Genomic DNA, 22,616 nt, shown 5'->3' on the forward strand with positions numbered 1-22,616 from the left:
TACTTACAAATACTAGATTCAAGAGTCTAATTTAGAATTAAGAATTTAAATTAACTAGATTTAAGAATCTAATCACTACATATAAGAGTGCCTGAATCAAGATAGTTAGTACTTCAAAATTTACATATTGCTTAATTTTTTTTTTATTCAAAAAATTACTTATTAAGTAATTGAACAGTCACCCTTAAGTATGTATACAGTAGTATACTTTTCAATCTTTCATTGTTTAATCAGAATTACCTAAGCTTGTAAAAATTACTGAGAGAATTCATGTTTGCATTTTTTCTGAGTTGGAATGAATCACTTGAAAAAGTTTAACTTGAAGCAAAAATTGGTCACCAGGGGAAGCATAAATATGCCAGTATATTACAAATAGTGGAGGAAAGCTGGATTATCCAATTGGGTTGACCAACCAATTTTTCCTTGACTATGTTTTGTGGTGCACAATGAAATAAAAGTCAAATCTCATAGGGCAGATGAAAATCTACTTTTGCCTCTAGCATACTTAATCCTACACTCACCACTTTCAAGCTAAGTTGAAAATTAATCACCTAGCAATGATTTTTTTAACATCATTCTGATACAAACTTGGAACATTGAAGAAATCTGTATCTCATTTATTAACAAGTATTTAGAGTTTTTTTTTATTATCTAATTCCAATGAAATTGTCTTCTCTAACTTACATTGAAATTTTATAGTAACATTCTTATTTCATTGAAAACTTTAATAATGAGAATTATTAATAATTACAAAGTTTTAAATCAGATCTCTTCTTTCTATTATTCTGATGCTATATCCATATCCCCTTTATTTGAGAAGGAATGCGATTTTTAAAAATGGTTACAACTAGACTGTAACTAGAAATAAATTGCTGTTCTTACTCATTTCTTTTTAAATCCTATTTTCCTTAAATTAATTTTAATCATACCACTAAGAATATACTACTTAATAGTTATTATACCATTATTTTCATGCTTAAATATGATATGATGACCTTTGAAGAAGACATTCTGTGGTAGCAATTTAAAAATGTGAATAAAAGATCTAAATAATGTTGTATAATGTGAATTTTCCTGAATTATAACTCACTAAATTTAGAAGTTGAATTCACTGAATTTGTATGGGTTAATTACTTTGAATGCCATGAAGCAACAAAAAAATATTTTATTGTATATTATATGAGCAGAAGATGATTCCAAATTTCCTCATACTGAATCTACTGTCAACCATTGATATTTCATTTTGTATCATAAGTGTGTGAGATGAAGGTATGTAGGTTTAATAATTTATAGGCCAGATTATAAGGCCTCTATCAAGACTGAAAACAAAAAACTAGATAATAACTATAACTCAGAAGAAAAAAAAATGTATATTTTCTAAGAGACTAAAAACAGTTTAACAAGTAATCTAAGTAGATAGCAGATGAAACTACAAGAAGATTAATTTTAATATTACAAAGGGAGGAATGATACATATCAATATGCGAGAGAAAACAATAAAATGGGAACAATGATAACAAATATTGAATCAAAGATAACATAATAAATTGAAAATGTAGGAAAAGATTTTTTTTTTTTATCACATTCCCCTGTCCTCTCTTTTTTTCCCCCTTATTCACTTTTCCTAATAAACTGTATTTACTCTGCGTGTTACTGTACATCTTTTGTCTATTGTATCATGTATAATGTTTTATTTCACTTATTTCACTATGTTAATTTAAATTTATATTTTCATTGGTTGAATATATATATTTTAAAATTATTCTTTTTATACATTTTCAATATTTATTATCTTATCTTTAATTTAATATATGTTATCTTTGTTCCCATTTTATCATGTATATTGTTTTCGCTCACACGTTGTTATATATTATTCTTGTTTTTGTAATATTATAATTAATCTTCTTGTATCATCTGCTATCTACTTAAATTTCTTGATATACTGCTTTTAGTCTCTTAGGTATATACACTTTTTTTTTTCTTTTCCTCTGAATTATAGTTGTTATCTCGTTTCTTGTTTTAAGACCTCATGAAGGTTTGAAATTCAGGCAAAAACCTCAGCACAAATAAATAAGTTTCAATTGTGTATCATTACTGACCACAACCTCCCCCCCCCCCTTCCCTCCAACAAATTTCCTCATACTGAATCTACTGTCAACCATTGATATTTCATTTTGTATCATAAGTGTGTGAGATGAAGGTATGTAGGTTTAATAATTTATAGGCCAGATTACTTCACCAAAATTATAATTTTTAATATAATTTGCCACCACTGTACAAAATAAAAAAATTAAATACTATAACTCTCAACTAAATGAATCTGCGTAAAAGACAAACAATTGTTTAACTTACATCTCAAATCCTGTACACATCTCAAGATTAAAATTTGTTAATTCCAAACACTAGATTTTGTCAATATCAATAACTGTCTACACCAATGTTACCATATTGTATATCTTTAATAGGTACATTTTTATGAAAAATTGAAATATGAAATGGTACTGTCAGACCTTAATTCCTAAGTTATAGATATTACATTTGGTTAGATACAAATAATATATTATAAAAATATACTTTTGGTGAAGTAATCTTCCTACAAATTATTAAAAAAATATTTTTCTATTTCAAATTCTAAAAGCAATCAGTTTAAAGTTTTTTTTTTTAAGAAATAAATTAATTTTGTGGGAAATATATATGTATCCAAACTTCATTTGCATATTTTTTTAAAATTAATATTATTTATAGGACAAATTTGTCATTTTCTGTTTAGAAATTTTACATTACAGAATGTATTATAAGTACTTAATGGTTTTCGTTTTGAAGGTGGCGAAATTTTATTATTTTACAAAACCTTAAACCTTTGTAAAAAAGTTAATTTATATAATTATTTCACATTATTGATTTTGTTATAATACTTTTTCATTTTTTTTTTTCGTTGAAATTCGATTTATTATTTTCCCTGACTGAGTATCTTTAAATTTTATTTGAAAATTAAGTAGTTTCATTTTCAATAAATAAATCATATGAATGAATGAATAAGACTTATTGAACAAGACTGTTTAAAATTTAAAGAAAGGCCATAAAAAAATGCTCTAAGCCATCTGATATTCTTTAGGAGCTTCTGAGTACTGCTACATACATATGTGACTGCTACTATTATATGTATATTAGAACCATGTTTCAATGTTACATTAATATAAAAGTTATATTGATGGAGTGGCATAGCGTGGGTATCAGCCGCCCCAGAAAGTGGAAGATTTTGTCCCCTCTCCCTTATTAGGGTTTTTTAATTTTAAAGACCCAAATATACAGTAATTCTAAAGAAATTTTAGGAAAAACAGCAATAAAAGTGCTGCTTGGGCCACCCCTTCTCTCCTCCCTCCCTTCTCCCCCCCCCCCTTGCTCTCCCTAGGCTACACTGCTATTAATGTAACTCAAAAATTTAACTTTTGGGAAAATGAATCTCAAAGATTTTATTTTCTAAGTTAAGATTCATTTTTTATTACTGTCTGATTACACTACTACTATTTAAACTTCTAGATATTAAGTTAGTTTTTCATTGAATAAAATTACATATTTAATGAAGGCATTTTATTACTGCATGTTATGTTAGTATCGCATTGAGAGTGAATTATGTATACATTTCACTTAAAAATAATAATATTACATTAATAAATCTGTTTAAAAAAAATATTTTTAATTTTACACTTATAAAATTTATTTACTCACTGATTTATTGAAATATCTTGTTTTCTTTTCTTTCTTCTTTTTTTTCATTTTTATTCTTCATATATGATGATAACGGAATTAACTCTTTACTTTTTTTTTTAATTTACACAAATAAAATAAACAAGCATTTACGACTTTTTCCAGTCATTATCGTAAAAAAATACGCACCGTGCGGAAAAAACTTCGTTAAATGTAATTATTAAATTATTTACAACTCTTTTATAAATTTTAATAATAAAAGCTTAGATTTTTAAACGTATTCTCCTGTTAAAACCTAAGTAGGTCATTATTGGCTCACGGATTAAGTGGCTTGTCACTGCCTTTAAATATATTATATATATGTATTATATACTGTAGTATGATCCGTAATTCATTATTATGAATATATATTTATCATTTTAAAATTAGTATTATATACATATATTAAGATATTTGTACAGTGCAATATCTATATAAATTGAAAAAAAATATATTAGAATTTTACATTTGAAAATTTCAGCTCCAAAAGGTGCTTGACGCCATTTTGGAAAAAAATTGAATTCTATGTCTCCAGATGTATGTTAAAGAGAACATAATGTCTTAATAGCATGAAGTCCATTATTGCACATAATTGAACACTCAGTAGATTAGGATTAATTTTACATATTCTATGATGTCATTTACTTTAAGTTAATTTTTTATTCCTTAATAGTGTAGTAATAAATGTTACCATATTCAGTACCCATTATTCTATAAAGCCAATTCAATTTGGTTTTGTTCAAACATTGGCCATAATACCCATTACTTAATTTTAAATCTTGCAAGTATAAACAATTTATATTTACATTTTTATGAAACCTATTTGTTAAATAGTTTAAATTTTCCTTTCGAAATTTCACTAATATGGTTACATAATAAGTTTGGGTAATTTATTTTTCAGATCAGTGGCATGAATGGCTCTCATCATGTGTCTATCACTTGAAATGTCGAAAAGGGATGATGATTGAAATGAACACGGACCCAGACAGAATGCATCAAATTTACAATCTTGATAATCAATATATTTCCCCAAGCAACATCATCTGACTGAAGTCTATGAAAAAAGTAAACATCTATTAATTTAAATATTATAAAATTTTACGTTAGAGGAGCAGATCAAAATTCATATCACCCTGGAATCATAAATTATTTTCGGCAAGAATTCTAAATTTGAAATACTTTAGTTCATATTATTTCTGAATTATACTATTTACTGAATTAATAGACTTTGAAGTTTGTATTTTGTCCAAATCAAAAGACATTTTGTCTGAAAATGGACAGAATGCATCGAGATCTTGTACTATTTATGAAGCAATATCAGCAGTATTTCTCAAATCCTAGTTTTAACATTACCTCTGCTTGTGTATTTAGGGGCTATACAATATTTTGTGTTTCATTAACTTCAATTTTGTTGAATTTTATTGTTTCTAACAATCCTGGAATCAAATAAATTGGCTTGGCTGTACTTTTCTTATTTATTTCTGAATTTAATTTTCTATTACTCCACCATTCAATGATATACAACCTACAATTTTTATAATGACAATATAATAATCATTTTGTTACTACTTTTTGTGAATTCTCTTGAAGTTTTAAATAAAATAAAAAAAAAAAAAAAAAAAGCCGCTTCATTAAACTATTTGAATGAAATAGAAAGTACAGTAAAAATGGTATCTGTTAGGATAAATATTTATGTTTAAAATAATGTAATAGAAAACAAGGAGTGTGAAATATATCATTGATTAATTAATCTATTCCAAAATTTATTTCTCTGAACCATTAATGTGATGTTTATTATGATGATTTACTGAAAAGTAATTTGGAAAGATTGTTTTAAAATTGCTCAATAAGCCATTAAAAATTTTTATCAGTATTTTTTGAGTAGATATAGCCCATTAAACTTTTAACTGCTTCTTTTTAAACTTTTTTTACACCTTTCTGTATTTGTTTACTTTTCTCATTCTAGCAACTTTTTATCCTGTAGGAATTTCTTTTTGTTTGTCTGGTATATATTATATTAGTAGGTTTATTCATCCTACTTTTAAAAAATGTTGTAAACTATTTAATTTCACCTTATGATACTGTTTGTTTCTTTTCTATTTTGTAAAATATTTTATACACTATCTAATTTTTAAAATTTGTCTTGGTTCTTATATAATTTCATCACTGTGAAATTTTTAAGAAATAGAAAATAAATATATTTATACCTAAACTATTACAGTGGATTAATATATACTTTTGCCAGTTATATCTATTGCAGATTCTCATATGGCATAAGTATGGATTTTGTTTTAGTCTCAATCACTATTATTAATGATAATTAATTAGTCCACTAATAAGCGCTTATTATCAACCATTTTTATAATAAGTTAATTTAATTTTCATCCACTTGAAATATGAATGATGAAGGATTATGGGATTTTGGTTATAAAAGTATCATGACCTTATTTATTGCAAATATATGAGTCCTAAATTTTATGTAATTTTTTTTTTTAACCCAGTAAAAGTTCACCGCAGCCACTAAGGGCCTATTGTACATCATCCTTTCCTCTGTTCAAAACAGGTCAGATTCCTTTGAGAATCTTGATATCACATACGGACCAACCTTCTCACAAAGTTTAGAATATAAGATACGATCGGTGACTCTGTCAGTCTCATTTTATAGAGATGCTTATTCAGCTGACAGTGTCCTGTATATAGTCCTGTCACCCATCTAAATATTATATTATCTTAGTTTAGAGAATGGCAAAAAATACTCTGAGTATGAAGTATAGAGTACAGAGTATTTTACTTAAATATTCATTCTGTTCGAGTTTTTAGTACTTCAGTCGATGACTAATGAGTACAAAAGGTATTCTGCTCTTACCTTGTAAGTACTTTCTATTTACTATATTTACTTATAATTATTGTACTTTGAGTATTTTAAAAGTAATCAAGTACTTCATTCTGTTAGCGTACAAGAGTAGCATTTAATGCCTATATTGGATGTGTAATATTGGTTTTATGCATCAGTTTTCAGCCATTGCTGCAATTGTCGAAGCCACTGCCATGGTGTAAGCTGTATGATAGTTGTAGTCCTAACAGTAATTACAATCTTTTGTATTAGTTCTGATAAGATTTTTGATAGTCTGTAGAACGCCTGTGAAATTTACGTCTTAACAATGAACTGTTGCAGATTTCATCATTACAGTCACTGCCATGGTATATACTGTATGACTGTTGCAGTTATGACAGCATTTATTGTCAATAGTCACACTAGTTGTAGCATGGTTGTTCATAGTAGATGTAATGTCAGTGAAAGAACTGGCATATATATACACCTTGACTGTGAACTAACCTCCAGTTTTCAGTCATTGGAGCAAACTGTATATATTGTATGACACAACCATGACGGGATCTACTGTGAAACTACTATCCTGTTAAATGAAATATGTATAATAAGCCCAAACAATGATCTGTTGCTCCACATCAACTGCAATACAGATAGATAGAAAATATTTAATTATAAAATAATTATTTATTATAATTTCTCCTTGTTATGGTGTAACTATTATTATTATACACTAATAAAAAGTGTCTTTAGTTATAAATATTCACAATGCACCTATTTTGATAAAATGATTCTTCTTTTGACAAAACCAGTTAAATGAATGGACTCTTTTTTTCTAACTTAGTAGTTTTTTGTTTTGTTTTTTTCAAGAAATCATATTTTAACCATTAATATTATAATTATTCTGGCATTATGATACAATACATTTAATCATAGTTTTTCAATAAATTTCCTTTAGTGATAGAAGATTAATGTCCTTTCAGTTTTTAGTGTTCTCCGTTCAGGCAGTTGTCTAGATGTGTGATATGAGTATGTTGATTACATTAACCATCTAAGGAAACATTAAAAGTGTTTATTTTAATCAATTAATGATTTAATGAAACTTAAATTTTCAGTAAAAGTAATGATTACTGAATTACTACTTGTTATAGATAAATTATTTTTATATATGAACATACCCACTAAACCTTTTATGTGAAGGTTTTTGTGAGAGTGTATGTGCATATTCAAATAATGTTTGAATTGAACAAAATATTAGTTTAGGATATAATAATAATAAGTATTGTTGAGACTTCTTTAAATAATTTGGAGAGTATAGGAGAAAAACTGGATGCCAATTTTCAGTAAAAGTAACGATTACTGAATTACTATTTGTTATAGATTAATTTATTTTATATATGAACTTACCCACTAAACCTTTTATGTGAAGGTTTTTGTGAGAGTGTATGTGCATATTCAAATAATGTTTGAATTGAACAAAATATTAGTTTAGGATATAATAATAATAAGTATTATTGAGACTTATTTAAATAATTTGGAGAGTATAGGAGAAAAACTGGATGCCACAGTTTTCTTAATTCTGTTAAACCACACTGTTTGATGGCACATTTACTTATTAAAGAGGAAACATTAAAACACAAATTTATGAATACTTAGTAAGATAATTATGGATAGAAAAACTTGTTTTTCAGCTTAACAATTATTATTATTATTATTATAAGGACATTACAATTATCAATTTTTCCTTTAGTTTTTAATGTATAATAATTATTTTTGTATGTACTGATGAATGTATGGCAGAGGGTAGCAAAGGGTGTTAAGTATTATACTTTCAATTCCTTGTTCAAGGTTTGAACCCCAGCAGTGGGATTTTATTTTATACTATAAGATGTTATTCAACTCATGGTACAGAGTACCTTTTGAGGTACGGTCAGCTTCTATAAAGCAAAAATTTAATTTGTTTCTCAGTTGAGGCAAATATCAGTTGAGTGTGATACTGATTATGCTATCCAATGTGAAGGTTTTTGGTTCATTATGATTTTATATAATTTGTAAATACTTTATTAATGAAAAATTGTTAAGAATTGTATTTGAAATTAGCTAAATCATATTGTTGTTTTTATAAATGTTATATCTATTCTTATATTTTCTTTAATAACTAATTGTCCATAGCTGAGGCTAAGGAAGACTGAATAAGTGGAGAGGGTAATAAATGCAAAAATGAGAAAAATATTTCCACAATAATTTTAATTGAAAATTAAAACAGCTATAATTTTAACTGATCACTAACTACTAAATTAAATGATAATCGAAACATTAAGAACTAGGATTAATATTTCATTTTAACTGATGGCACTCCTATTGATGTTATGTTATTTGATTTCAAATAAATTTGAACTTTGAATTTGTAGTTCTTTCAATGCGACTTTAATAGGTGTAAAAGATGTCTTCATATCAATATTGTACCAAACATTATTTTAAATAAATTTTTATCACTAATACTATATATTTTTTAGTTTAACTATGGCAAAGGCTCGAACAAAAGGTCCAGCAGTTGGAATTGACCTAGGTACTACTTACTCATGCGTAGGATTCTTCCAAAATGGACGTGTTGAGATTATAGCAAATGATCAAGGAAACCGAGTTACGCCAAGTTATGTTGCTTTCACAGAGACAGAGAGGCTTGTTGGAGATGCTGCAAAAAACCAAACTGCTATGAATCCTGCCAATACTGTCTTTGGTATATAATATATTTTTATTCTATATTTGGTTTACAGAAGAAACAATACCATTTTTGTTTTCATCTATCTTTAGTAATTTCTACTCAATACCTATATGTTTTAATTCAGTTTATAATTTAAAAGGTTACAATGATATGAAAGTTATTCGCTACATAGAAAGTATAATTAAGACAAACATTTGGGCTCTCTATAAAAAGGTTATAACTGAAAAATTTAACAAAATATAGAAACGTGTTGATAACCAATCCTTAATCCATATCAAAGGCTCTTTTGCACCATAATGGAAATTTGTTAATTGGTTGAAAGGTAAGAAGGTTTTTTTTATCCCTGAAAATTTTGATGTAATGTTAGTTATAATCTTTTTTGAGGGTGCTCTTTGTTTGTATAATTTAGGTATTCTGACATCTTTAATATTTCTCTGTAATACAGTTTTAAGAGAATATTATTTATCCAGCTTAATACATCCTTTTCTGCTTCTTAATTTATTTATTTATATACGATAAACCTAGTTACATATACATATATAAATAAATAAATAAATACAAATTATAAAAAAATAAACTGATATTATAAGTACAAATACATATGGAAAGAGGACATAAGTTACAAACATAAATTGCAATTTATGCACATTCACATATTTGTTAGCAAAATATATTTCATTGAGTTGAGAGCATATATAAAATGAAACTTGGGTTAGTTATAATTTTATTCAATAAAAATGAAATAATAATAAAGACTTAAGGATATTATCACTCTCTACATGAAAATCCAATGACACCATTCCAAACTAAAATCAACTAAATCATTCTTAACACAATCCTCAGCTCTACATTTAAGTCTGCCCCTTGGATGTTTATTTATTAATTATATTTATTAACATTTTAGGGATCCATCCGTCACTAACTTCTACTACCTTATAAGCCCATCTTATTCATCTCATTGCTATAACCTGAACTATATTTAACAGAGGGAGTTGGAATGCCAACTTTGGCTCCCTCATAACTGCAACAAGGTTCGGATCTGACCAAGGGGGGTCGACTTTTATTTCTCTGGAGGATAAAATGGTCCAAAAAATGAAAAAATGACCCTTCTCCATAGATTGAAGAAGGTGGTTTCCTGTAGATTCTGCTTCTTTCTTTTATATATTTGAATATTGAGTAAATAAATAATAATGTGTACCTAAATGATTAGTTTCAACCAAATACAATAATTAATTTATATATTTCGATTGTGTTTATTTAGTCTATAAATAAATTAAATGCTTAAACAGCAAAGCATTTTCAGGTATACTAATTTAAATATAAGTTTAATTTTTTCTAATTTAAAACTACCAGGAAGTCATTTAAGGCCTGAATAGTTGTACCATGATTATAACCTTCATTTATTATTAATAAATGTTTATTTAATAGTAATTCTAAATTTATTTATATTAATAATTAGTAGTATTTTTACATTTATTTTAGAAAAATAAATCCACATTATTTGTTTTTCCTTTTTTGATTAATAAATAAAGGTTTAATAGAAATGTATTGGTTTAGTGAAATTCATAAGTTGTAATGGAGATTTTTTTAGAAAAATATCTTCTAAGAAATTTTTGTTAAGATATCATAAAAAAAAAAAAATATTTTGTTTTGAAATTAGGTTTTTTTTACCTATATATTTTCAGGAAACCTAAAAATAAGTTAAAAAAAAAAAAAAAAAATGGAGATCTTGAAAGCATATTTTTGTTGTTCCTATTTTCACATTTATGGATGGTTGTGAGCTTTAGTCTCATGTAAGATAAATTATACGGAAGAAACAGGACCATGATTTGTATCTGATTAGAATAAATCATGAATCTCATGAAAATAAGTAGTAAATTTGTTTTGTCGAAAATCCATTCAAATTACTGAATTAAGAGTTGTTCTATCTTCTAGGCTAAACTTACCGTAATGTATGTTTTATTCTTTTCTAAAATAGTCTCAAGATTAAGTAAAGTACGTTAATAAAAATTAATCCCAAACCAATTTATTTAGAATCTCTATGGGAGTTGGCAATGTTTAGTTAGTTGCCTGGGCATTAGTGAGATTTGGTTTAACTAAGGTTAGATTAACTTTTGACTAAAAAATTGGTAAAGCAGAATTAATTTTTTCAGTTTCTCCAAGAGTGACACAAATAAAGTAATATGAAAATATTTTCACAAATGCTTGGAAAATTCAGTATGGGCATTCTTGGCTCTTTATGTCAATTAAATAGGAATAAGCGAGAGATGAGCTGAAAATAGTGATGTAGAAATGACCGACCTTAGATCAGACTTATATTATGCTTCTATTTGTGCTATTTTTTTGTATCCCTGCGGGGTACATATTTTAGTTCATTCTTTAATAGCTTTTTAGTTGTTTATAGGTAATTCATATCCTCATGTATTTTAAATAGAACTTGAAGAATAGGTTTGTGAATTTCCCACTAAATAAATTTTAAGCCTTCCTGGGCAGATTCAAGTACCCAGGCCCACTTCTGACTCATTGTTATTAAGGTAATGCTTTAACATATGTATGTAGGTATGCTAAAGCATCACCTTAAAGCTTTAACTAACCTGGTGACCTTAATTTCAGTTTTTTAGTGACTCATTCATTCATAACCTGACAATTTTCTCCCATTTTAATCACCCTATTGAAAATGTTGGCCTCCCGCTGCTACTTTTTATGTTACATATTATAACGTTAATTGTTAAACTGTAACATGTAGAGTTTATGGACACTATCATTACTGGTCAGCTGTCCTTCCTCAATAAATTTATCAGATATATGATTTATTTAAAAAATTACAAATCATTTTTATTAATATTAATTAGTCATTTTCTCTGTTTCAATTTTCATTTCATCAATTGTTTGGGCCCTTAGTATTAGGGTAGATATTTTACTTATAATCCATTCTTGTAGGATGTGATAGTATAAAACATTCCAAAAAGCTTTTGCCTTTTTATTAATTATTATAATTTATATTCTATAAATTACTTTTTGCTTGTTCAACTCTAGAACACAGTAGGTGAAGTCGAAAGTAGTGATAGTTTTATACTTCCATTAAGTGAAATCATGAAGAATTGCTGTTCATTAATCTTATAATCCAAAAAAATGAAACCTCATTGCTTCAATTACTCGATTAGATAATTAGGGATTCAAGTCAAATGTATGTCGATCTTAACTGTAATCGTAATAAAACCATAACAAACGTATGTCGATACTTAATGAATAAAGTAATTATTGATATTTATAAAAATATACCATTTGTTAATATTTATAGTTTAGGTCTTTTTAGATTTTTTTAAAAATTTATTCATATTGTTTCTATATTTTTTAATATTTACTTCCTCACAACCCAAGGTAGTATAGTTCCGATTTTGATGACATATTCAGGAATTAAATGAGTTGTTATCTAGATGTACCTTATCAATTTTATTAATTCCACTAATTTCGCATAAGCTTGTGTTAACATATTGTTCTTAATAAACCTATATTTCGAAAATAGCATGTCTGATTTGGCCCATTGTTTGAGGAAAGTTGGGAATGAGTATAAAAATGGTTCAGTATCAATTTCATCAAATTTTGGCCACAATTTTTAGTTGAATAGCTTAGCGGAATTGCTTTTGCTTGTGGAAACATATCTTTAATGATGTTCATATATTTCAAAACGGCTCCTCAGGAAGATTTCATTATCAAACAGCATTAAATTTATCTAAAAAAAAAAAAAAATTAACAAACCTGAAAATGAGCTATTGAGATCAAAGTGGTGTTAGTCATTCTGTTTTCAATCAAAATTAATTTTCATAAAAAATAATTATTTAATCAATTACTGATTTTGTTAACTTCAAATGCTTTTAATATTTGGGTATGCTTTAGGCTGACTTGTTTTGACAGATAAAGCTGTTATTTCTTACAAAAACCTTATAAAAGTTCCCCTAAAGTTTTGAATTTCTCAGATCTTCAGGATTGAAACTTACATTATTTTTGCACTCAGTGGCCAAAATATAGATAATGCTTAGAAAGCTATACTATCCTAAGTACATTTGGCAGCTTTATTCTATTTATTATTTTTTTTTTTTTTGAGCATCCAATTTTTTCAGAGCTAGTATACTTCAGCTATTTTTGGATGACACAAATTCTGGGCATGTTATAAATTTATCTTTTTTTTCTTTCTGAGGATGGTGAGTTTGACCAAGGATTCCTTAGAACCATATTTAAAATAGATATAAGAAGATGGTCGTCAGGGTTGCGGTCCAAAAAAGAAAAGAACAAATAGTTTAAAACTATTCTAAACTATTTGTTCTTTTCTTTTTTTTTACCACAACCCTGGCCATCTTCTTATATTTAAATGTTTACGGTCAACTATACATAAATACATATTTAAAATATGTCAGTCATTTTCCCTACTATACTTTGTTGTAAGCAATTAGATTAGCAGTTCAATTTCTTGGTCAACTGCTCTTGTAAATGTAATTGTTTTGAGCACTGTTGTATAATTATTGATTATTATTAACTTACTTTAAGAAGTTTTTAATATCAATATGATTTAAAGATTATTGTAGAATATTTGAATTGTATGTGTTTTCTTCTTTGTTTTCAATAAATTGCTAATTCTGACTGATTATTGAAGGATATCCATTTTACATTAATATAAATGGAAAACAGGCCAGTTGAGTAATAATGCTGTCAAGAAACCATTCTTTATTTCATGTGTTTGGATTCATTAAATTATTTAGTCGGATTAAATGATATTTCATTTCAGTTGTATTTACAAATATTGAAAAAAAAAATAAACATATGTTTGATATGTTATCTCTATAATAAAAGCAGGCTGTATTATTAATGATGGTTCCCCTTTTGGTATAGATGTACAATAAGACTGGGTACAAATAAAATTCTGATTCTAGGTGATTTAAAAATTAAAAAAATTTCTAAAACCTAAAATAAAAATTCAGTTTTCAAATAATTCAAAAAATATACTTCTTCTGGAAGATTTTGAACACTTATTTGAAAGACAAAGAAATTATCTATAATTGAAAACTAAAATCATCTAAATTGGACTAGCATTGGGAATAATTTGTTCTTTGAATCCAATGGTATTTTGTAAATATTAACCTATGAAGGTTTGAATATTAACCTATTGCAACCCTTTTTATTCCGTAAAAAAAAATTATGATGATAATTAAAAATAATTTACTCATAACTCAAATCTGTGAAAAAAAAATCTTTGAAGTTGGACTATTATTAGTAAAGAAATGTGGTATTAAATTTTCATTTAATTGTTGAATTATTTGCACAAGTTTCCTTGGAGTTGTGTTCTGTAAGATAGGCGCTAAATCTTACATAAAAACCCTCAGGGTTTTTTCTTTAACATATGTCGTTGATAAATTGTTTATTGTGTTGTGTAGTTTGTTGTGATACTTTTGGTTGGGCTGTGCTTTGAGATGTTGCAGGTCCAACCATTTAAATTTTGGATGATAGACATTTTTGGTTGAGCCACTTTCAATCTGTTCTAACAAAGTAATGAAAAACTATATAGTGAGTTTTCATTTAACCCCATTAGGTAGCGCTAGTAGCTCAAATAGAAAAAAAATGGACTCTGATCTATTCCTCTGTGCCTTTTGAATATATTCCTTATCGGCATTTTTTATTAATTATATTTGTCAGGTCAAACCACTTGGATTTTTAGAAAATATTCCTAGTAAACTAACATTTGACATTTAGAGTTCTGGAAATGGCTAGATTCTCCTCTCATGTACAGAGTTTTTGTGGCTTTAGTGCACTTACTCAGCCTCCTCTGGCTCAGTAGCAGTGAAGTAGTGAGAAAACGGCTGGGATCTCAAAGAGCCCTACTCTACCCCTCATGTATGGGGGATGGAGTGAGTTTGGGGATTCTCAGGCTGATTTTGTAAATGCTGTATATATTAGTATGGATGTAATTTAACTTATCTATGTGCATATTTTGATTATTTTTTCCTTTTTTTTTATGTATATTTTTATGAAAAATATTTTAAAAAAAAAATATTCTGGTGTGAATGTGATCTATTGTATTATTATTACTTATTGCTCCAATCTATGGTAGATTGTAATATTTGTCCATAAATGAATCAGTAATTATTTTAAGTAAACTTTAAAAAAAAAACTTTAAGTAAACAAGAAATAAATGGATCAGTAATTGGTTTGGTTGTGGAACTTCAATTTTCAAGTCTTGAATGTTTTATATGGTTATGTGTTCAATCTCGAAATAGGTGATAACTAATAACTTGTCTGGAAAATTTCTAATTCTCCACAATTAGAGTTTTGCTCTATTAGCAATTATTGGATGATAGCTTGCTATTAAAGTAACTCTATTCCTGGTTCAGGGACATGGGTATTATTATTACTTTGTTGAATGTTCCAACCTCTTAAGCAACTTAATCGTTAGATGACCAATGATAATTTAAACTATCTAATAGGTGATACCATTGTCATTACAAATAAATCTTGTTTGAATGTGGAAAATAAATTATTAGGTTAGTAAAGATCCAAGGAATCCCGCCAAGATTTAGATACTAAGTAAAATTTCCAGCTTTGTTCTTATCATTTTTTGTCTTTTATTTAAAAATATTTATTTCTTGTTGTTTATATCCCTCAGTTCTACAAATAGTGAGGCTGAATTTCATTTAAAAAAAAACAAAACAATAAATTAGTAAGGGGACACTTCTTTTTTTAACAAATTATACCATTTTTTTTCTTATTCAATTTTTGTCAAGTGGCCCAGCATGACACCCATAGCAAGCCAATTTACTATTTATTATATTTTGATGTCTAACGACATGTTGGTTATGTTCGTTGGTGAGCACAATGAAGCAAGCAAATGCACAAGCAAAAATTGAGTATCAAGTGCACCTTTTTCATCACCAGTGAAGGGAGACAGATATGAATGCATGCATTTTATTTTGTAGGCAACAATGGAGCGTCAAGGAAAATTTAACCTTTATGAATTTTTTTTAGTTTTCACAACTAAATAATTGCCTGTGTTTAGGTTCTCATAAGAAATAATATGTTCAATTTTTGTGATGAAAAAGTTACTTGACTAATGTTGCCTGTGTGTGGCTTACCCTAAAAGGATATTCCAAGAGATACAACCAAATAAATAAAATTTGTTTCATCAAAGTTGTCTTGTAAATTATACAGAATAGTCTTTATCAATTTTTTTTGAAAGACAGATTGATATGATGATAATAAATAAATTAAAGGAATTTAAACTCCTTAGTTATCTTGTAATTTTTTAGTTGAAAATAGTATTTATTATTGTTGAGATAACTTGATATGCATAAGTACCCATTTACAGACTTAGTTTAGTACATTTTATCTTTTCAACTATTACAAAGTAAAGAAACTTATGAAACTTTTACAGATGCCAAAAGGCTGATAGGACGGAGGTTTGATGACCCTTCTGTTCAATCAGACAAAAAGTTATGGCCATTTTCCATAAGTAGTAAAGATGGAAAACCTGTAATAGTTGTTGAATACAAAGGGGAGAAGAAAGAATTCTTTCCAGAAGAAATATCATCCATGGTGCTCATGAAAATGAGAGAAACAGCCGAGGCTTATTTAGGAAAAAAGGTCAACAATGCTGTAGTAACTGTCCCAGCCTATTTTAATGACTCGCAGAGGCAAGCCACAAAAGATGCTGGTACGATTGCCGGTCTCAATGTGCTCAGAATCATCAATGAACCTACTGCTGCAGCTGTTGCTTATGGACTCGACAAGAGGGTGAGTAAAATATTTTTATAATTTTCAATCCATTTTTATGAGATTCGTAAAATTATAATTAACTTATTAATTATTTTATCATCATTGAAAAATGAAAATTCAGGAATTCATTCAGTTTTTGAATAATTTACAATCCTTTTTTTTTTCTTGAACTAGTAAAATATATGTTAAGAAATAAGTGGCCGATTGCTGTAGTTGGTAATTAGCATTCTTCATTTAATATTTTATGTTAAAATGATCGATTCACTGATGCACACCTTCATTTAATTATTTATTTTTCTTGGTTATTTTTAATTCCTTATTTATTGAATGAAGCACCGTACAATCTGGATTTCCTGTTTTTATATCTAGTAAATGGTAAAAGTGATTTCTCCTTTTTAGCGAAATTTGTAATGTTGCTCAATACAAATAATTATAAGTAAAAGTTTTCAAAGTAATACTGCTGTCTAACTGGGGTGGGTCCCAGGGTATAGTCAGGAGACCAATATTGTTGCCTCTGTATTTTAAGGTAGGTAACTTTTTTTTTTTTTTATGACTAGTAGAAATATAATAGGAACGATATCTATAAAGTAAGTGTAGATAAAAAGGCAGGAGTCTCGGGTCCATGTTGATTTTTTTCAACATCGCTTGATCATTTTTACTTTAAACTGATATGTTCAATATTCTTAGTACTATTCAGTTTTTGGCATTTTTTATATGCAAAGAGAGAAATAATCTTCATTCTGATTGTTTTGAATTCTCCACCAGTTGGCATAAAATCTTACTAATATGTAGTATAATAAAATACAGTGTAAAAAAAAATTTTAACTCCAACAAGTGTAAAAAAAAAGTTATAAAATTGTGTCTTTAGTTATTTCTTATATTAAATTTAAAGATTAACCCCAAAATTAAATAAATAAAACTAGTTCTTTTTCAAAATTAGGATACAATTATAAGTAATAGGTTGCTTAGTGAACGTTTTTAAAACAGTAAAACAAATTTTTTATTTTGTTAATGGGCATGAAAGGAGAATGATTATTTTAGTGGAATTCATTTATACTTAAAAATTAACAATTAGGTGAGACCATAGCAAAATCTGTCTGTCAGTTGATGCTAGAAAATAATATATAAATTAATTAGAAACATATTCTAGTGATGATACTTTAAAATAATTAACTGGGTTAATAATGATAGTGATTGGTTAATAATATATATACAATTCAAATTTACTTATTAATTAACATATTCTATGAAATCTCTGTAGTACATTTTATCCAATCCCTTTGTTAATGTCATTATTTATTAAGTTAAATATATCTGATTTAGTAACTTGCTATACCATAACTATATCTTTTATACATTTTATTACATTTTGTTAATATATTTCAAATATTTATGGATGTAATATATTTTTGCATAGTCTGTTACTTTGTATCTAGATCTTTAAAGAATATTTCTCATTGTTTTTTGTTTGCTGGACATTTAAGTATATGTTTAAGGGTCTTGTCACCACTACAATTGAAAGTTTCAGTTATGCCTATTTTGTACTGGGAGTTATAGCGAATTCCATGATTTGTCCTTAGTATAATTTAAGTTTTTATGATTCTTCCCCTATATTTTCGTGTGAGAACCACGGTTTCGAATTATATGAGGTAACATATTTTTATAGAACTGCTCGGTGGGATTCCTCAGTCATTGTTCTTGCCATTTTTCTATCTAATTTAATTTAATCATTTTATAATAATTGGTATTAGGCAACTGTCCAAGGCAAGTGTCCATCAGTTGACCTGTTGTAATGGCTAATTTAGCCATTTTATCAACTGCCTCGTTATCTGGAATTCCAGTGCGTGGAATCCTTAATCCGTTTTAATATTATTTGATTATTTTATTTTATTGCTTGATAAGGGCTTTGTATTACTTCCATTTGGTTATTACTGATATGTTTTTTTATATTATAATAATGCGATCCTACAATCTGTTAAAACTACAAAATCACATTCTGTGGATTGACTGATGTATTTGAGCGCTTCTAAGATAGCATATAATTCAGTAGTATCATATGAAGAATAAGTGGGTAATTTTTACTGAGAGGAATAACTGAACTTAAGAACATAAATCGCAAAGCCCATGGTATCGTTAATTCTTGAGCTTTGGTATATGAGTATATATGAACATGTTGTGGCCATTTGTCAACAAGCAAGGCTTTCATAGCAGAGGCTATCATTGAATGAGACAATGCATATTTACAGACTTCTATTTGTATGTTAAATTTTTGCCATACCATTTCATAATGTAATTTATATTGAGGAAGTCTTTTAGTTGAGTATACATTACATAATGATTGATGTTACAGAGAGAAATACTTTATTCATCTATGCTGCCTAAATACATCAGGCTGCTATCTCACACAGCATACTTATATACTTATCAATCCGTAATCGGACATATATAAATTACACATACATGGTATAATAAGATATAAAGAGATATAATAAACAATTTTTTTCCCCACAGTTTCCTTTTACAATCAATTTCGGTCTATACACCAAATACAAATGTTTCTATTCATTCCTTTTTTTCTTTCTCATTTCTGCTCCTCCAATTTCACCATTTCAAAATTTTTTAATTCACCCGATCAACAAATTCGCTCTCCAGAATTCACCCTCCTAGATCCTCTTCAGTGACTCACTAAACAAATTCAATATTAGACGGCAATGTGAGATCAGACCATCATTCATAGTCACAGCAGTAGATCAGTTTACCAAAAACAAACAAATAGACACATTTTACGAGAATAAGACCAACACATAAATTAAAAGGAAAATATAATAAAAAGCCGGTTACAGGAAACACTTGAATGGATAAACAAGTTTTAAAAAAAAAAGCTAATGGAGTAAGCTTGTTTTCCTGCCAAAACGGCTTACTTAGGATGAATGCACAAAGATTTACTATTTTCTTGTTACATTAATTATTGTTAGCATATGTTTTAAAAAAAGATTCTGTCCCTTAGTCTTCTGAGGTTTAGAGATGATTTACTAGCTTCATTCAATAAGACATCAATATATTAACCAGATTTGGAGTGTCAAAATTTATATCTCTGAATTGCCGATAAATAAATATTAAGTGCCTCAGGTGGGATTTGAATCCACATCTTTTTTAATTTATCATGGCTTCCTTTAATTAAGGTACAATTATTAATTAATTTTTATATGCTTCAGAAATCTGGTGAAGTAAACGTACTAATTTTTGATTTGGGCGGTGGGACATTCGACGTATCAGTCCTTACAATCGATGATGGTGTTTTCGAAGTCAAATCTACTGCTGGAGACACTCATCTTGGAGGAGAAGATTTCGACAACAGGATGGTGCAGTTCTTCATTGAAGATTTCAGAAGAAAATATAAGAAGGACATTGGAGAAAATAAACGGGCCATAAGAAGGCTCCTAACGGCCTGCGAGAGAGCCAAACGTACTCTGTCCGCGGCCACGCAGGCCAACATAGAGATCGATTCCCTCATGGACGGCACTGATCTCTTCACTAGCATCACAAGAGCCAAGTTCGAAGAACTCAATAGTGATTTATTCCGAGCTACCATAGCTCCGGTTGAAAAGGCCTTGCGGGATTCTAAAATACCGAAAGAAAAAATTGACGAGGTTGTACTTGTTGGGGGTTCGACCAGAATACCAAAGATACAAAGTTTGTTGATGGAATTTTTCAGTGGTAAACACCTTAACAAATCTATAAATCCGGATGAAGCAGTGGCCTATGGTGCAGCTGTACAAGCAGCTATAATTGTTGGCGATACTTCGGAAGAAGTTAAGGACGTTCTTCTATTAGATGTCACACCGCTTTCATTGGGTATAGAAACGGCTGGGGGAGTGATGACAAACCTTATTGGTAGAAATTCTACTATACCCACTAAACATTCCCAAATTTTCAGTACTTATTCAGACAATCAACCAGGTGTATTAATACAAGTTTTCGAAGGAGAAAGGGCCATGACGAAAGACAATAATCTACTTGGAATATTCGAATTGAAAGGATTTCCTCCAGCTCCTCGTGGAGTTCCGCAGATCGAGGTCACTTTCGATGTTGATGCAAATGGTATTTTGAATGTTACTGCGGTAGAGAAATCTACTGGTAAAAGTAACGCTATTACTATTACTAACGATAAAGGAAGGTTGTCCAAGAAAGATATAGATCGTATGATTCATGAGGCTGAGAAGTACAAATCAGAGGATGATAAGTTGAGAGAATCCGCATTTGGTCGAAACAGTTTAGAAGCATACTGTTACGGAATGAAAACTTCCATCGAAGAAGCGGCAAAGAACGGTTTGGTTTCCGAAGAAGAACTGAAAATTGTCTCCAGGAAGTGTAACGAGACGATAATGTGGCTGGAGGCAAACAAATCAGCTACTAAAGAAGACTACGAAAAGAAGCTAAATGAGGCAGAGGCGGTCTGCAAGCCTATAGCTACCAAGTTGATGATGGGGGGCGCTGGCGGTGGTGGTCCAAGGCCTGCGAACGTAGGAGGAGTTGGCCGTACCCGCAATGCCACTGATGATGGGCCGACGATAGAGGAAGTAGAATAATAAAATCCATGACAAAATCATCAGTCTTAATTTTTGTAAGTTAGTCTTAAGATAGGGCACCATATGCATCCATTTACAATTCATGCGTATGTATTATTTATATAGATAAACACATATTTTAACTTTTGGCTTTCTATGTTTATTCAAAGAAGTCAGGATTGTAAGTAAAAAACTTAAAGAAAGATCATGTGGGCGAAGATGAGGAGAAAGCTTTCTATTCTATTTAACTTCAGACAGCTGACCTTTCAATTAGCACAGTCGTGATTTTTCTTTATATTTTGATTTGTTTTGTTTAGTTGTTTCGTTCTTTGGCTTGCCCTGATTCATAATTTTATATTTATTTTAACTAATTACAAGAATAGCTTAAAAATTAAGAATTTTTTTTGTTATTCAATTTTTATCAAATCTTTTTCTTCTATCTCTGGTAGTAATGGATTCAAAAATCCTTCTCCGCTCTGGCTTAATTTGACCGCTTAAATAGGGTTCAATCGAAAATTAAATTAGGTTATTAAAAATAAAAGAAATATTATTTTCTGTTATTTATTAATACAAAGTATTATTATAATCATTATCATCCTTATTATTAATAATGACACTAATAAAGGTTTATCCATGGATGCCGGTACCACCAAACAATCTCATAACGCATCCGTCTAGTGATACCCGTTCTAGCCCAAATCTATCAGGTCAGCCTTCATGCAATCCTGCCACCTATGCTTCAGTTAATTAACATTTTAAGAATCCATTTGTTACTAAGTCCCACAACATTACACACCCATCTTATTCACTGCAATACTACATCCTGAATTATATTTACTAAGTACAGTTCCCTCAATTCAGTGTCACTTCGTCTTCTAAATTTTTCAGTAAACTTATTTTTTTTTCCGTCCGTTAACGCACACTTTAATGTTGATATATATTAGGAGTAATATTGTAGTCTTCTGTGATTTTTTTCTAGACTAAG

At 28.5% G+C, this 22,616-nt stretch overlaps 1 protein-coding gene across 1 annotated transcript in view; it reads left to right on the plus strand.

Moving 5' to 3' along the window:
- The window catches only part of LOC106680039 (heat shock-related 70 kDa protein 2), a 30,829-nt gene extending 9,157 nt beyond the window's left edge, over positions 1 to 21,672 (plus strand). Inside the window, exons 2-5 of the mRNA XM_014419497.2 lie at positions 4,649 to 4,812; positions 9,094 to 9,317; positions 16,723 to 17,081; positions 20,279 to 21,672. Coding sequence (XP_014274983.1) covers positions 9,101 to 9,317; positions 16,723 to 17,081; positions 20,279 to 21,652 — 1,950 coding nt within the window. The 5' untranslated portion in view covers positions 4,649 to 4,812; positions 9,094 to 9,100 and the 3' untranslated portion in view covers positions 21,653 to 21,672. The remainder of the gene's footprint in view (positions 1 to 4,648; positions 4,813 to 9,093; positions 9,318 to 16,722; positions 17,082 to 20,278) is intronic.
- Positions 21,673 to 22,616: the final 944 nt, after the last annotated feature.

The sequence above is a fragment of the Halyomorpha halys genome, unplaced genomic scaffold, assembly GCF_000696795.3.
Source record: "Halyomorpha halys isolate HHAL.00 unplaced genomic scaffold, Hhal_1.1 Scaffold239.1, whole genome shotgun sequence".
NCBI classification, from domain to species: domain Eukaryota; kingdom Metazoa; phylum Arthropoda; class Insecta; order Hemiptera; family Pentatomidae; genus Halyomorpha; species Halyomorpha halys.